This window comes from Mus caroli, chromosome 6, assembly GCF_900094665.2.
Source record: "Mus caroli chromosome 6, CAROLI_EIJ_v1.1, whole genome shotgun sequence".
Taxonomy (NCBI): Eukaryota; Metazoa; Chordata; class Mammalia; order Rodentia; family Muridae; genus Mus; species Mus caroli.
Window position 1 is genome coordinate 120551552 of NC_034575.1, and position 16413 is coordinate 120567964.

The following is a 16413-nucleotide window of genomic DNA, read 5'->3' on the forward strand; positions in this document are numbered from 1 at the left end:
CTGAGTTCAATTCCCAGCAACCACATGGTGGCTCACAGCCATCTGTAATGGGATCTGATGCCCTCTTCTGGTGTGTCTGAACACAACTACAGTGTACTCACATACATAAAATAAATATATAATTCTTTAAAAAGGGGGGGGCATGGTGACATATGCTTTTAACCTGGCACAAAGGAGGCCGAGACAATCGGATCTTACTGACTTGGAAGCCAACCTGGTCTGCATAGTGAGTTCCAGGCCAGCCCAGGTCTACACAGTGAGACCCTGTTTCAAAAAGAAAGTTAGGGAGGTGGNAAAGAAATGAGCTTATTTGGAACATGGAAATCTGTATGGTATTTCATACACCCAGAGGAAGAACAGGTGTGGCCTCAGAATCAGAACGCTAGAATGGCACACTTTAGTGACCACTGAGGAAACTGGGTGCTAGGGAAAGACTCCTCACCCAGTGCCGCCAAGGAGCGGTACCCAGATACGCTCAAACTGCACAGGCTGGAGTTGGCAGATTTCAGCCAGCACTGAGGACCTCACCCAGTATAGGGGCGTCACCAGGTCCCGGAAGCTCTGGGGTCGGATTGCAGACATCCTTCTGTACTTAGCCATGTCTTCCCGCATCTGCAGGTGTGTTGGGTTTGCCACAAAGAAAGTGTGTGCTGCAGAAGCTGCCAGGTCCAGCTTCTTCAACTAAGGATCCAAAGAGATGAGATATGAGAGTCCAGAGGGGTGTGCGCNGGCGCGGGCGCATGTGTGTGCATGGGGTGGTGGTAGTGTGTGTGTGTATGGTGGGTGGAGGTGGGATTTTGGACCTCTATCCTTCACCAGCCTCCCCCAGAGCCTTATGGCAGCCTAGCCAATCAAAACTGGAAACCACCAGATCCCTGGGGAGCCAGAATGTTGGGCTCCCCAGGACTCTGGTACAGAAAGAAGATCTGGAAGCGTTAGCGTGGGTGGGCCACAGGCTGAAGGCCCCAGGATCTCTGTTTTGGAGACAACGAAATGAGAGGCTCAAGTAGATGGGGGAGGGGCGGGGGAGCGGGGAGACCTTGAATGATGAGAATCTGAGGCCTCTAGGACCCTGGGCTGAGGTGTGTGTAACTAGAGCCCCTCCCGCCTCCAGCCACGTAGGCATCGGCTACCGTTCTGGAAACTGCACACTGTCTACTGCCACAGACCCAGATTCCAGCCTCAGCTGTACTTCCTTCTGCAAACTAGCCCCGCTCCTTCAGCCTTTCCGAAGCTCGATTCTTCCCCAAGAGAAAGCTCCTACTCAAACGCCCACTCCTGAACGAACACATGCACTCTCTCTGCCTCTCTCTCTCTCTCTCTCTGTGTGTGTGTGTGTCTCTGTGTGTGTGTGTGTGTCTGTGTGTGTGTGTATGGCTGGTTTGGGGCCCCTCTCCAACTGCTCTTCGTATCTGAAGGGTTGCATTCATTCACCTAGACCCGCTAAAATAAAACTGCGGAGCCCTCCCAACATATTCGGTCTACTCCCACTCCTCTTCATTCTAATTTGACACGTTCTCCACGCCCCCTTGTCCCGCTCTCTCTTGACCCTCCCTCTGCAGCCATCGCAAGTCCTGGCCACGTTTCAGTGGTACCCACACAAGAGTAGAACTCCGTTATCCGCCCCCCAAGGCTCCACCCCCGAGTCCGGGCGGCGAGCATCCTGCCCTCTCCTGGTCAGCTCCGAGTAAGACAGTCAGTAGGCTTGGGGTAGCACCCTGGCCGGCCCCCGCACCTGGTAGTAGGCCCTCTGCAGGTAGTTGTAAGGCTCCCGCCGGCGGAAGGCGTCCCGCAGCGCGCTCCCCACGCGGAGCCGCGCCGCGCCCCCCGGGCCCAGCCTCCGCGCTGCGCACTGGGTCAGGCACTCGGCGCGGCGGAGCGTGGCGCGCAGGAGCAGCGGTTCCCAGACCCCGGGCCGGGAGACAGGATGCGGGGCTCCGAGGAGCTGGGCGGGGAGCGCAGCGCCCGGCTCGGCCGCGCAGCTCNCCCCGCACTCCTGGCGCGCGCGGCCCAGTGCCGCCCGGCTCTGCAGCGCCTCTCGCAGCAGCGCCACTGCGGGCGCCCAAGCCCCGGCCGAGTAGGCTCGCAGCCCGTCCGCGTAGAGCAAGTCGGGGGCCTGGGGAGGCGACCCCGGTGACAACTGAGCCAGGCCCGGGGGCTCGGGAGGCTCGGGGGACCCCGGGGGAGGCAGCAGCAGCAAAAGCAACAACCCCAGGAGCCGGAGCATGGTGCCGGAGCCGCGGGCCCACCGCCGAAGGGAAATGCGGAGACGGGAGGGAGGGAGGGAGAGGAAGGAGGGGGAGCAGGGGGAGGAGAAGGAAGGAGAGATGGAGAAGAGGAAGAGAGAGGGAATGAGTGATGCCGAAGAAACCTACTGGATTTAGGCCTGCCGCTTGGAAAACCGAAGTGAGACGGAGCGAGAATTCCGANGGACACATGGGTCTAGTGTGGGTAAGAAAGGGAAATGGAGAAAGAAGGGTGAAATAGGGCTCCTGGCCTGTGACGTGGGGGTAACTTCGTTTCCGTCTATCCTTGAATCCTGGAAAAGGATTGTGGGCGCCCCTCACACGTTCATCTACCCACGCTCCTGCCAACCCACCATGTGAAGATGGATCTTCGAAACGCTGCCTGGAAGAGGGTGACTCCGNGTTTGGGACACCAATTCTGGCACCAAAACTTTTCTACTCAGAAACTGAGCGCCCAGACGCATTTAGGGGAGATGAGAGTTGAACAGTTTTTACTAATTTAAGCAAAGATCCTTCCCACTCAAACTAACACACTCCAGTCCCATGCTCCACCCCAGGATCATACACTCCTATGCCCATTTCTCCTATGTCTGTCTGCGTCGTATTGGGCCATCTCTTTCTATACCTTTTCCCCCTGTCCTTTATCCGGTTTGTCCTCTATCAGCCACTTTCCCTCGCCCAAGCCACTGAGCATTTGTCCCCACTCCCCGCAGACGCTGAACATCAAGGTTTCCACGGCAACTCAGCCTTTTAATACATTTTGCTAGGGGTGAAGACGGGTGAGTTGGGTATCTGGTCACTTGGATGGGAGAGAGCTGGGGCTCTAGAGCCCGGATGTAGCCCCCACCCCCCATCTCCCTGGAGGCAGCTGCCATAGACTCAGGGCCAGGATGAGGCATACTCACTCGCTCGTGCCCCGCCCGCCCCCTCCAGTGAAGCAGGCCCATGCGGCCTCACAGGGTCAACTGGGGGAAGATGGGGTTGCCTGGCCCCCAGGGTCTTCCCCAAGCCCTTGAACTCCCTTCGCTCCCAGTCAGGGAACAGCGTCTTCCTGCACTTAACCCCAAAGGAAGTCCAACGGCTCGGCTATCCGGAGACCCAAGGGAGAGCCGTCGAGGTGAAAAACCCAGCGGCCTAGGCCTACGAGGAGAGGGTCCTGGTGACGCAGTTGGAGAAGGCAGAGGTGTCTCATCGATGAAGGTGGTGATCTCCTCCCGGAAAAAACCAGGACCTCGTGGGGGTCCCCCACCCGATCCCAGAACCCCACTTTCTAGAAACTGGCGAAGGCTGGCTAAGCCCCCGCCTTCAGCCTCTTCCTCGTCCTCCTCATCTTCCAGCCTGTGTCTCTGTCCCAGGTATTCCGGAGGGCCTCCGAGGGCTCGGCTCTGGGCTGGGAGGATCCGGATATCATCCGATGAGGACCACTTGTGCAGGAAGGAGCCTGGTGCCCGAGGAGTAGAAAAGATGTTGGTCTCATCGTGAGATAATCGTCGGGACAACGGGACCTGGGAAGAGGAGCAGGTGAGACCTGGAGATGCTGCAGAGACAAAGGTAGAGGTGACAGGAACCAAGGTGGGGACTCATACTCAAGATGGCTTCATACTCTTCCTTTTCTCCAACGCGTTTACTCTAGTGGGCAAACCTGGTTCTGAGAGACCTGAGGGAAACTTTCTTCCTCTTGTCTCTCCTTCACCTGACCCCCTAGGGTACCCTGCAGTCCAAAGCCATAGAGCAGTGGTGCTGGGGACCAGAATGGCGGTGAGTCCTTCTGTTCCGTACCTGTAAGTAGTGTACTCTCTCCAGCGGTGGGAAGAGCATGTGCCGCCCAGGCAGCAGCTTCACCTGGGTGGGGTCCCGACTCCCTGACCCTGTGGCCCCGTTAGCATCAAAGCGAATTTTGCACACTCGGCCATCTGTGTAGTCGTCACAGGTGCCATCTAGGAGAGAGGAGGAGCCCAGTGGTTACAGGCAGAGAAGACCTACCCTCTCCCCATGCCCTTCATAAAGTCCAGGAGGACCCTTTGGCTCCCATCAGTCTGTAAGCCCCAATCCCTGTTTGGCATGGACCAAGCTGGCTGGCATAGGCTTCCAGAGAGGAGCAGAAGCCTAGTGAAAGGCTCATCAAAGGAAGCAGGGCTTGGATGGACAAGCATCATCAGGCTAGAGGGAGCCTGGAGTTGGCTCCAGCTTAGTCCAGCAGGGGGCACCCCAGGGCAGCACGTCTCCTCAAGGAGAAGGGCAGTAGAAAGGACAGAAAATAGAGGTAGCTGTCCAGGAAAGAAAAGGCCCCGTCCCTCCTCTGACCGTCATCACCGTCATCCTCGGACATGATCGCCACACACTGCTCCCACACTGTGCGCACATCTGCACGGTAGCGCTCACAGGACCAGATGAAGGAGGGCAGGAGCAGTGTCTGTGCCATGGAGCACCACAGCACTGCCAGCACCATCCATGGCGGAGCTGAGTCTGACTTCAAGGAGAAGAAGCTCACCACCTGACGGGGAATAGGCAATGGCTGGTCAGGCTTGAGAGCCCAGGCCCCACCTAAGCCTGATACCCACCCTTAAAGCAAGGGATTAGGAAGGGAGGCAGGTGAGCCTCCGGAAGGGGCTGAATGATGAAAGGGGAGAAGTGCTATAAACAAATCCCTGGTGTGGGGGGCTTGAGCGGGGTGGGAGAGATGGGGGTGGGAGGAGAGTGAGACTCCAAGAAAGTCAAAGACAGAGGAACCCAGGAGTCGGGCCAGGATAGTATGGTCGGGTGAGCCTGGGGTTTCTACTCATTTCCACTCAGGAGTGCTCAGAGAATGATTCTCCAGGGAGAATCAGGGAATAGATAAAGGCTCAGGGCAGCTAGCCATGTGACAGGTTGAAGAGTGACAGGGCCTGCGGAGCTGAAGAATAGAAGTGGAAGCAAGGAATGGTCAAAGGAGCTGGGGGATTGAGTAGTGGNGGGTGAGGACTGAGACAGGGAACCCCAAATATCAGGAGACAGACAGAGGAGAGGACGGTAGATGCCGGGACTGGAGACGGAGCTTTTGCGTGGCTGGTAGAACTGGAAGGCCCTGTATATTAAAAAAAGGTTGAAGGACCTCAATCTCACCAAAATGGGCACCCCCGTGAGTGAGTCATAGAGAAAGACGATGGCGCTGACCAAGTTGGTGACCTGCAAGGATGTCTTGGCAGATTCAGAGCCATCCAGCGAGGACCGACGCTTCCCTCGAGTATCCTCCACCACAATGGCTGGCACCTCAAAAGCTGGCCGGGTACCCAGCCCCCCCAGCCCCCCTGCTTTGGCTCCCACACTGCCCCCCGCTCTCCGGGCCTGCCGAGCCCTCCGGGGCCGGGCCCACAGTGTCTGATAGAATGTGATAGCCACACAGACCAACCCCATGACAATGCCCCCAAGAAGCAGGAGGCTGAAGCAGACACCAAAACCGAGGCCGATCTTGGAGACTATGAATTGGCAGCCTCGGGCATAGTAGCGCTCCCCGTTGTTGTGCCAGCCGATGGAGGGCAGCGTGGAGAGGATGAAGCTGACCATCCAGATGCCCATGACGGCATGCAGTGCCTGCTTCTTGGCGTTGCTGAGGCGGTAGTTAACGGGCCAGCGCACCATCCACATGCGATGGTAGGAGAGCGAGGCGACCGTGAAGCAGGTGGCCAGGGCCAGCGTGTAGTAGGTGGACACAAAGACCTTGCAGATGCTCTCGTTCCAGTCATAGTCAGAGGAAGCCTGGCGCCGGAGCTGCACCACAGCAAAGGTGGTAAGGGGCACAGCCGCCATGAGTATATGAGTACCGGCCAGGAAGCAGAGCAGTAACTCCAGCGGCTTGTGTTTCTGCTGTTTGGCCGAGATGCTAAGGATGATCCAGGCGTTGGCCAGCAGGGCCAGGAGCCCACAGGCCAGCCAGGACAATGCGTTTGAGCGTAGGGAGGCCTCTTCTGCCCCCAACCCTCCCCGAGCCATTCTATCCTTGGCCCCACCCCCACCCCCTTGAATTCCTGGGGGCGGGGGCTAGGTCTCACCCTGGAGCCCCGCTCACACACACCCCCATGATGCCCACAGTCCTTGCCTGGTAGCCAGGCAAGCTGACCCCAAGTCTTCCTTACTTCTCAGCATTGCATGAGTGACCCAGCTAAGGCCAGGTGGGCAGGGCAGGGGAGAAGGCAGGGAATTAATAGAGGCAGTAGTCCTCAGCCTCCATACTGGGTGGGGCTTTTTCTCAGTTATCCCTGTAATTGATGGGGGAGGCAAGCAGGCTGCTTCCCCATCTATGAATCTGGCTGGGCAGCTCTGATTCTCATGCTGGGACTTCCCGGTCTCTTTCTCCAGCGAGGCTTGACCAGTGGGGGTGGGGGGGGGTGTCTTGGTGCACAGGGGTGGAGCTCAGTCACCTGGACAAGCTGTGAGGGAGGATGAGATGAGGAGCAAGCATTAGGCCTGTGCTGTGCTTGGCTCACTTGTACCCCCTTTCCCTTGTAACTGATGAAATGACTGATGCTGAGGGTCGCTGGGGTCATTCAGAGCATTCCCCTGCCTTAAGTCAGATGCCCCCTTACCCNCAGGCATAAGACCTCATCTACTTGCAGACTACATGGAAGGGTCTCCATTCCTTTTAGCCTTTTCTCCCTGCTTTGGAATTCCAGGTTTTGTGCTTATAATAGCCCATGCTCAGAACTACCCAGCCCTGTATCCATGTCCCTAGGTCTCTCTTCATTTGCTAATGGGAGACAGACGGTGTGATGAGTTCCTCCTTGGGGACTCACATTAAAGCGGGAGCCCTTCTCCTGCATGCTATTCTCCTGGACTTTGTGCTCAGCCTACTTATCTAAGCCTGGGTTTTCACCCCTTCAGCTACCTAAGGAAAATGGGAGGAAGGAGACTGAGACTGGGGTGGGGGTGGGGGGTTGTAGCTAGGGAACCTGAAGGCGGGGAAGCCACTGACATCAGAAGCATCCAGAAATGGAAAGAGGGGGAACTAGGGAGAAGGAGGAGAGTTTGAGCAGGAGAGAAAGAGGGGGGAAAGTGGTAGTATCTGGAAATAGACGGAAAGGTCCAGAGGCCCCCGAGGCGGAGATATTGGAGGGAGGTGGGTGGGAAGGAGGAGGATGGAGGTAGGGAGCCTGGGANTAGTGATGGGGAGGGGGTAGACCTTAAATAGGCTGGCTGACCTCACTAGGAGACTTTGGGTCTCCTCCCCTGGCCCAGAGCCTCAGTTTCCCTCTGTTGGGAGAGAGCAGGAGGGTTCTGGTCTTAGTGATATGGTTCAGGGAGAGCTGGGGAAGGCACTAGGAAACCAAGTGCAACACTGAACAGACTAGAGCTGTAAGGACCGGTGTGATGGCTTTGGGGCAGACGGGGAAAGTGGGGCACAGCTGTGNCACCGTTCATTTCCTGCGAAGAACCTTAGACCCTAGCTCTCCCCCAGAGGTCCCAGTCCACCCCCATCTTTGTCTCTTCCCCCCTAGCCCAGTACATCCTAGTTGCCATGGCAATGGACAGCCAGGAGGAGGTGTAGGGAATAGGTCCGGATGCCCCCCACTGCCCTCCCTTACAGCCTTTGGACCCCTTCCCACTCACCCTCATCCCACCCCCCAGACCCAGTTGGTGGTTCCGAAAGAAAGAGAGGGAGAGTCAGAAAGGGAGGGAAGAAGAAAGACGTGAAGGACAGAGAGAAGGGGGTGAAGGACAGAGAGCAAAGGGAATGGGAGGAGGAAGACTGGGGGCTTTCTGGCCGACAGGGGTCCCTCGCCCTTCGCCTTGATGGGATAAGGTCAGGCGGCTCCTCCCTCCAGTCACCTAGGGTGTTCTCTAGGGCAGAAACAGCAGGTGGCTGGGGAGGAGGGCCGGGAGGAGGGGCGCGGAGGCAGCTCGCGGGGCGGGGTGGGGTGGGGGAGTGGAGACACGCGGGGGACCGGGCAGGGGTCCACTTACCTCTGGCTGCGTCCTGCTCTGCCGAGGAGACGCACTCCCGACGAGGCTCGCCCGGGCTCCCGCCGCCTGCCTGCTCCAGCTCGCCAGCCCTCCTCCTTCCTTCACTCCCTCCCTCCGGGCCTCCCTCCCCCCAGCCTGGCCTCTCGGGCTCAGCCCGCGGCGCGCTAGTTTGCGGCCCCTCGAGGCCCCTGTCTCCCAGGGTCATCAGCCTGGGAGCCCGGGGTTAGGGAGCCGCTGACCAGTCTTGGGGTCGGGGGTGGCGAGGGTGGGGCGGGGAAACTGGACGGCGGTGACTTAGAGGAGGAGGGGCAAGGAAGGCACGGGGAGGGAGGGGGCGAGGAGGACGGCGGGGAGCGGGCTTCATTGGTGAAGCGGTTGGTGTCCTGCCCCCACCCCATCCCGGATTTTCAACNCGAATGAGCCCGAAGAGGCAGCTGGTGTTGTTAGGGACCAAGGAGCTAGCTGTTCAGGGAGGAGGAAGCGTGTGTCACCNTGTGTCACTGTGTGCATCCTTGTGAGGGTTGTTCTTGGGTAGAGCTCAGAGGAGCCCCGCATGAAGGCCTGCTAGAAGCTAAAGGGGCTTGCGATGCCAGCTGAGATCGCTTGTGAAGTTGGAAGTGCTTGCTCGGATCAAGAAAAGAAGTGGGCTTTTTGTGCACCTGCGTACACCTCTTTCTCTTCCTGGAATGCAAGCAGACACTTAGGATGGGGACACGCACAATTGCCACACATGGTTTCTCATAGTCTCTTTCTTTTCCCATACATCACCGTGTAGTCTCTCTGTGAATTACAGAGTCACACACAATGCTTTTAGGATGTGCAGGTGGGCAATCGGCCTCCAGGGAATTTTCCCTTCTCTGGGCAACTTCATCTTCTCCCTGGGCCAGGTCTGGTAACTAAAGCCCCAAAGATTCCTGGGTCCCCCAGAGAAGTGTAGTCTCTGTCTCTGTCTCTCTCCATCTCTTGTCTCTATCTGTCTCTCACATACACACACACAGTGCATTTTATTTATAGCCTTTATTTTTCTATCAGCTCAGGAAGCAGGAGTGGGGAGTGGGCAAAAATAAGAAGTGAACAATGAGGAGAAATGGGGAAGGGATGTTTAGAAGAGGCCAGCTGGGAAGAAAAGAGGAAAAAAGGGAAAGGAGGTGCTGAAGCAGGCAAGCGACAGAGGCAGAGGAGGCTGTGGATCTGTGAGAAACAGATCAAGACTCTCAGGGAGAGTCCTTAGACCCCTCATCTTCTGCATGGAAGGCACAGCCACTTGTCACAATGCTCTCCATAAAGGACCCCAGCTTGGTCCACTCCCCAGGCTCTGCACACACTGCGGCAGGTCTCTGTGCATCTCTCCCAGCCTCACTCAAAGAGAACTAGGGTTTTGTCCTTTGGTAAAGGACTTGGGGGGAGGGATACAGGGCGGGGTGGGGTGGGGGGGACGACAGACAGCAGTGATCAAGGAGGGATTTGAAACCAGAATGGCTCCTCCATCCTCTCAAGATCTCTGCCAGGGGCTGTGCTCCTATGTGTGTGTGGTTCCAGAGATCTGTGTGGTATTCATCCCTGTGTTCCATGTAGTGGCTCTAGGGATCAGGAGCCCGGGGTTGGCCCTGACTCAGCACTGGTTAGCTGGGTAACCTTGGTTAGTTATTCAACCAAGTTCCATTTCACTAGGGATGACTGGTTATCTCAGCCATCTTAGTCACCACTGCCAGCTTGTAGGATTTCAGCATGCATGCGTGCGTGCAGCATGCGCGTGTTCATATGTATGTGTTGTGTACACATGAGGGTCATGGTACATACACAGGGGACAACTTTCAAGAGTTAATCTTCTCCTTCCACTCTCAAGAATTAAACTCAGGTCATCAGGCTTGGCAGCAAGAGCTTTTTACCATTCATCCACATGTAAGGTTTTTGTAAGGGTCGAATACCCAGGACATTAAAGTGGCTTATGAATTAAGATATGCTGTTTGGATATATGGACAGGTGTGTGGCTTGGATGTGTGTTGGTGCACTGGTTAGAATGAATGTGAGTCTGGTCTTGCAAACTCAAAAGAGAAGCAGTCATCATGGAAAGCTGAGGCTGACTCCGGCAGCCTTTCAGTCTGCATCTACCCCTGAAAGGATGTGTGACACGCACAACCTCCCCCTCCCTCCCCGCCCCACTCAGCTTGGTCCCAGAGCCCTCTCGTAAACTGTGCTGTGTATTTCCAGACTCCAGTCCCACCATCCGTGCCAGGTGCTATACACTGCCCTTCAATCCAAGCAGACAGCTGGAAAGAGGTTCCAGGACGTTAGAGAAGGGCCGAGGCTCTGGCAGAAAGGCAGCGGCGAAGAATAAATAAGCTGATCTGGTGTGCTTGNGTGTCTGAAATGCAGAGGGCAAGCTCTGCGGACGGACGGGCTTGGGAACAGAGGGTGGGAGACCATGGCTGGTTGTGGAAGAGGAGAGCAGGAGGCTGGAGGCACCGTGTCTGCTACATTCATCTGGTCCCCAGGCCTCAGGCGATGAGACAGGACGCAGGTGGTGGGCTGCAGGTGGGGCCTAGGCCTCAGATGAGATTATGGGTCTTCTGCATCCGGCTGGAAGAGAGAAGGACAGGGGAGCACATCCGGTCTCCCGGCCCCTCCATGTGCTACCCACCTCTCTCCTGCAGCACATTGATACCTCAGGGCACCGCTGCTGTGTCTGTGCAGACCCAGAGGCCCACTGCCCCTTCACCTCCCTCTGCCAACCCTTTCCCAAGTTCCCTTCCTCACTCTCTCCAGTCCTCCCTTCTACCCCTCTCCTTACTCCACCCCTCTCATCCTTCTCAACTTGTCTTGTCTTGTCTCCCTTACCCTTTTCTTCCCTGTCTCCCCTTCTCTCTCTCCCCCCTCCTACCCCTCAGCCCAGATCCTTACTGGGGGCACTGGCAGGTCTTCTTCTCACTGAGGAGCCTCTTGATCTGAGACATTCGTGCTGCCTGACGCTGCCCAGGGACAAGGAGAGTAGTCGTGAGGGTCCCAGTCCTCCAGGAGGGAGGTGCCCCTTGGAGGGGGGAGGGGGGGAAGCTGGCAGAGGAGAAGCATTTACTGTGGCTTAAGTCCCCGTCCTGTCAGTGACATCTGTTCCTCCTTGTGTCTCCCTTCAGTTGGGATCAGAGGCAGGGACTGGTCTGCAGTGAGGGACTTCAGGGGCTAGGCAGAGAAAGCTAAACCAGAAGCCCGTTGCAGGGTACTGAGGATACAGTGTAGCTGAGGATACAGTGCTTGAGGGTCCAGTGGGCAATTGTGAGGTGCTTTGAGGATCCAGCGGGCAATTATGGGGTGTTCACTCACCTGTTGGTGCCGGCACCTGACACAGCAGAGGATGCAGAACACAAGGAAACCCAGAAAGCCGAAAGAGCCCCCCAGCACGNCAGCCAGGAACACTGTCTGGTTCGCCCCTCTGGATAAAACTGGGAGAAGAAGGAAGGGAGGTATTTTGATTGGGGATACAGCTCTGGTGGCAGGAAGCCTTGGGTCCACCCCAGATATTGTGAAGAAAGAGAAAGATACTCAGTGCCTNTATCTAGGGACAGACTTAACTTTGGCCCCAGGTCAGAGAACAAGGCTGAGTGCAAAGGGTTCTTGGGGGTACAGACCAGGGAAGGGATCATTTTGTTTTGTTTTGTTTTTTCTTAGAGAGCTCTCCAGAGAACTAGAAGCAGGTGTCTGGCACTAGGCCCTGTGTGCTTGTTTAGGTTTAGGGGGAAGACAAGGAGATGGGTAGCTCTTAGCCAGGAAGACCTCATTCCTAAGCTCTGTGGAAGTGGGAAGTAACTGGGGGATATAAGTGGGAACCTAGAGCCCAGGACCTCTCTCTCTCCTCATTTCTATCTTCAGCCTCTGTACAAAATGCCTCCGTGAGGAGCTAGGGAACTGAGACTCTAGGTCGGCATAGCTTGTCGCTGGGGCTTTCCACAGTTGAAGAGTCCAAGGCTTAGGGTGAGGCCTTAGAAACTGGATCCTTACCCTGGATCCTGGAGTCCATCTTGACCTTTTCACCTTCACTCAGTAGACATTGCCACAGCCCTGTCTCAGGGGCCATCACTTGGACCACTTTCTGCTCCTCAGAGACCCTGGCCTCCTGGTTCTCCTGCTTCAGGGTCAGTCTCATCTGGGGAGAGGTAGGTCCCATCACCTCACAGGTCAAAGTGTTGTTGAGCTGAGCCACTGCAGAGGAAAGAGAGGCAGAGAGCTGGATCCTGCTGCTCAGGGTTCAAGCTGTAAGTGTGGAACCGAATTTCCTTCTCCCTGGCTCGATCGCTACTCAGGCAGCTGTGGTGATTGCACAGAAACAGGGTGTCCCTGGACAATCTGCTTAACCGCGTGTACCACTGACTGTAGTGAAATGTCTGAATGCCTCAAGTGTTTGAATAGGGCCAGGCATGGGCTAAGGAGGAAGGGTTAGTCACTGTGATCTGTGGAGGTGAAATGATGACGAGTTAAGGGTACAGATAACTCATCGTCAAGGTTGATGTTACAACCACTACTGTGTGCAAAGATTTCATTCCGTCTTCAAAAGATGACGGGGCTGGAGAGATGGCTCAGAGCTTACAAGTGTTTGCTGTTCTTCCGGAGGTCCCACATCGCAGCACACCACCTGTGACTCTAGCTGCAAGGGGCCTGATACTCTCTCTGGACTCCTCTGTCATACACATTCGTGGCATACATTCACACACACATAAATAAATAAATAAATAAATAAATAAATAAATAAATAAATAAAATCTTAAGGGGCGGAAGAGATGGCTCAGTGGTTAAGAGCATTGGTCACTCTTCCTCCAGATTCAGGTTCAATTCCCAGTACCCACATGGCAGCTCGCACCTGTATGTAACTCTAGTTTCAGGGCTTCTGACACCCGCACACAGACATAAAATAAAGATAAATTATGTAAAATAAAGAAATTTAGGGCTGGTGAGATGGCTCAGCGGTTAAGAGTACTGACTGCTGTTCCGAAGGTCCTGAGTTCAAATCCTAGCAACCACATGGTNGCTCACAACCATCTGCAATGAGATCTGACAGCCTCTTCTGGTGTGTCTGAAGACAGCTACAGTGTACTTACATATAACAATAAATAAATCTTTGGGCTGGAGNNAGCAGGGCCAGGGCTGGAGCGAGCAGAGGTCCTGAGTTCAATTCCCAGCAACCAAATGATGGCTCACAACCATTTGTACAGCTACAGTGCACACATATACATAAAAATAAACAAAGAAATATTTTTTTAAAAAGTGACAGGAGAGATAGAACAGAGATCAGTGATGGTGGAGGCAGGGGTATTTCTAGAACATGCCAAAGACTGGGGCAGGGGGAATATGGGGGTGACTCGAGCTGAAACCTCTAGCAGTGGTGCATATGGATACTGAAGTAAGTAGTCTTGTGGCCAGGCAGGACACCCAGGGAAGGGATAAAAACAGCAAACCATTCACAAAACTCTCGACCTAAAATGTGTCCTGCCTACAAGATGTGCAGGGACAAAGAACAGAGACAGAGGGAATAGCCAACCAGTGACTGGACCAAATTGAGACCCATCCCACGGGCAAGAACCAATCCCTGACACTATGAACACTCTGCTATGCTTGCAGACAGGAGCCTAGCATAACTGTCCTCTGAGAGGCTCCACTCGGCAGCCAATGGAAACAGATGCAGAGACCCACAGCCAAACATTAGATGGAGTCTTATGGAGGAGTTAGGGGAAGGATTGCAGGACCTGAAAAAGATAGAGACTCCACAGGCAGACTAACAAGAGTCAACTAACGTGGACTCTTGGCGGCTCCCAGATACTAAACCACCAACCAAAGACCAAACATGGACTGGACCTAGCCCCGCTACCCCCATACATACATAGCAGATGTGCAGCTTGGTCTTCATGTGGGTCCCCTAACAACTGGCGCAGGGGCTGTCCCTGAATTTGTTGNCTGCCTGTGGATGTCATTCCCCTAACTGGGAGGTCTTGTCTGGCCTCAGTGGAAGAAGATACACTTAGTCCTGTAGTGACTGACATGTTTGTGTGGTGGGGTGGCCGGGGTGGGGGTGGGGGTGGGGCTCGCCCTTCGCAGAGGTGAAGGGGAGGGGGACTGAGGGGAGGAGAGAGAATGGAAGGAGAGAGAGGCTGATATTGGGATATAAAGTGAATAAACAAATAAGTTATTCTAAAAAAGGAGCAAGAAGGTCCACAATGTGGAAGGGGCTTAGCCAGGGTCACAGAGGGTCAGGCTGAGGAAGAACTAAATCCTGTGTGTTACTCTCAGTGGAGCTAGTCCCAGATTATAGATGTTGGGGGAGAATGTGTGAATTTCACCCTCAATTCAAAGCCAGCTCAGGACTGGGTGCTGCTCAGTAATAGAGTTTGTGCATAGCATGCACAAACAAACAAACAAACAAACAAACAAAAAACCAACAAAACTGTTTCAAGATCCAGAGAGTCCTTCATTATTTAGCCAGACAATCAGGGTCAAAGCATTCCCTTTTTGGGACCTGACCAGCCATGGAGAGGCCTAGACCACCCCTTTCACCTTTAACCCCCCACCTCCCCACTTGCCCTTCTCAGCCCACCCCTTTACCTTTCATCACCACCAGGTTCACTTCCTGATGCAGTGTCCCTTTGTCCAGAGTCAGAGACAGGTTGCCCGAACCAGCAAACTGAAGTGAGACCTGGGGTATCTTGAGGGTGAGTGGGAGCGTTTCCCGCAGCTGGAGCTTGAGGTCCTTGGTGGACTTTTGTACGGACACCTCTTTGTTCTTTATGGAAAAGGAGATCCAGGACTGGAAGAAAGAATCCTTCTCTGCCTTCCACATCAGCTCTCCCCGCCCGTTTTCCTCTGCAAAGTTGAGTGGGAAGGAGAACTCCGCTGACTCTCCCTCACTCTTATAAGCCGTGATAGCTGTGCTCTGAAAACCTGGAGGTGTGAGATAAGCAGAAATAACTCTGGGGGCAGGTGAAGAGAAAGTTGAGGGAGCGTGTGTCGGGGCAAGTGTGTGGCATAGGACCATCTACCAAGCAGGGTGGTCATTTCTCTCTCCTGGGACCTCTGGAGGCCAGCAGCTATTTGATGTTTGCTTATCATCCTTCACAAAATAAGAACCAATACTAAAATAAAGCTTGCTGTGTGCCAGGCACTAGTCTACATGCTATATACTGTAATTTTCTCTATGGTACTAGAAAGTTGCCTCTGCTGCCACAGTTAGCATCCTCTCCATCTTATGAATGCAGAGGCCACAGGACAAGAGTATGTAGTTATCACTCGTCAGGAAGCAAAATCATTCCTGGTATGGGAAGCAAAGCAACTCCCCAGGGCTGCTGAAGCCATGGGTACTGGAGGACATCCTGTGTCGTGGTCACTGTTCTGTTGCTGCAAAGAGACCATGACCAAGGCCACTCTTATAAAAGAAAGCAATTAACTGGGGCCGGCTTACAGTTTCAGAGAATTAGTCCATTCTCGTTGTGGAGGGAAACCTGGTGGCACACAGGCAGTNCTGGAGCTCGAGCTGAGAGCTATATCCAGTCCAAAGGCACAGAGGCAGACAGAGGCAGATAGACTGGGCCTGCTGTAGGCTTTTGGAATCTCAAAGTTCACTCTGAATGGCACGCCCACTTCAAAGGCCACACCTCCTAATCCTTCTCAAATCGTGCCTCTCCCTGGTGACTAAGCTTTCAACACATGAGCTTATGGGGGGACATTTTTATCCAAACCACTACAGCCTACAATCACCCCTTTACTAAACCAGCACATTCCCTGACAACATCCTAACCATTTGTCCTCACACCCACAGATAAGCGTAGTCCTCGCCCCTCATCCAGGAATCTTTGTAACAGATGGAGACTTTTCAGTGCAGAGGTGTGGAGCCCAATCCCACCTAGTACAACACAACTCCTGCACCCAAGGCTCAGGAATCGTTTCAGAAGACCGGTGGGAAGACTGTAAGGGCCAGAAGAACGGAGAGTTTGCTGTGAGACTGTCTCTGACGAATGTCAGAAACTACGCCTGCAAGCTCTCATTACCAACATGGCTTCCTAAACATGACCTGAGCCAGGGGGAAAACTCAGGAGGCCTCAACCTCAGACCGAAAAAAAAAAAAAAAAGTCTACCCCAGGAAAAGCACACTAATTGGCTATCTAATAACAAAAGATCAGCTCTGTAAAAAATGTATACATACAAGCCCCACATTATACAGACTGAGCAAGTGGTGTGTGTGTGTGTGTGTGTG

General features: G+C 54.6%; 3 protein-coding genes across 4 annotated transcripts in view; all 3 read right to left on the bottom strand.

The window, feature by feature from the left end:
* The window catches only part of P3h3 (prolyl 3-hydroxylase 3), a 16299-nt gene extending 14041 nt beyond the window's left edge, over positions 1–2258 (bottom strand). Inside the window, exons 1-2 of the mRNA XM_029478265.1 lie at positions 1736–2258; positions 443–681 (exon numbers count right to left, since the gene is read on the bottom strand). Of these exons, the coding sequence (XP_029334125.1) occupies positions 443–681; positions 1736–2227 (731 nt within the window). The 5' untranslated portion in view covers positions 2228–2258. The remainder of the gene's footprint in view (positions 1–442; positions 682–1735) is intronic.
* Positions 2259–2975: 717 nt separating this feature from the next.
* On the bottom strand, positions 2976–8610 carry Gpr162 (G protein-coupled receptor 162). 2 transcript variants are annotated; one of them, XM_021165641.2, is made up of 5 exons: positions 8184–8605; positions 5349–6652; positions 4551–4740; positions 4026–4183; positions 2976–3751 (listed from the first exon to the last, which is right to left on the bottom strand). In XM_021165641.2, exons 2-5 carry the CDS (start codon positions 6213–6215, stop codon positions 3200–3202), a joined length of 1767 nt encoding a protein of 588 aa, XP_021021300.1. In that variant the 5' UTR covers positions 6216–6652; positions 8184–8605; the 3' UTR covers positions 2976–3199. The 2 variants fall into 2 exon arrangements, with proteins under 2 accessions (XP_021021300.1, XP_029334697.1); XM_029478837.1 differs by having other exon boundaries at positions 3439–3783; positions 8184–8610.
* A 600-nt stretch (positions 8611–9210) lies between these two features.
* Positions 9211–16413, bottom strand: part of Cd4 (CD4 molecule) — a 25284-nt gene continuing 18081 nt past the window's right edge. Inside the window, exons 7-11 of the mRNA XM_021165727.2 lie at positions 14769–15104; positions 12177–12377; positions 11502–11620; positions 11085–11152; positions 9211–10763 (exon numbers count right to left, since the gene is read on the bottom strand). Coding sequence (XP_021021386.2) covers positions 10733–10763; positions 11085–11152; positions 11502–11620; positions 12177–12377; positions 14769–15104 — 755 coding nt within the window. The 3' untranslated portion in view covers positions 9211–10732. The remainder of the gene's footprint in view (positions 10764–11084; positions 11153–11501; positions 11621–12176; positions 12378–14768; positions 15105–16413) is intronic.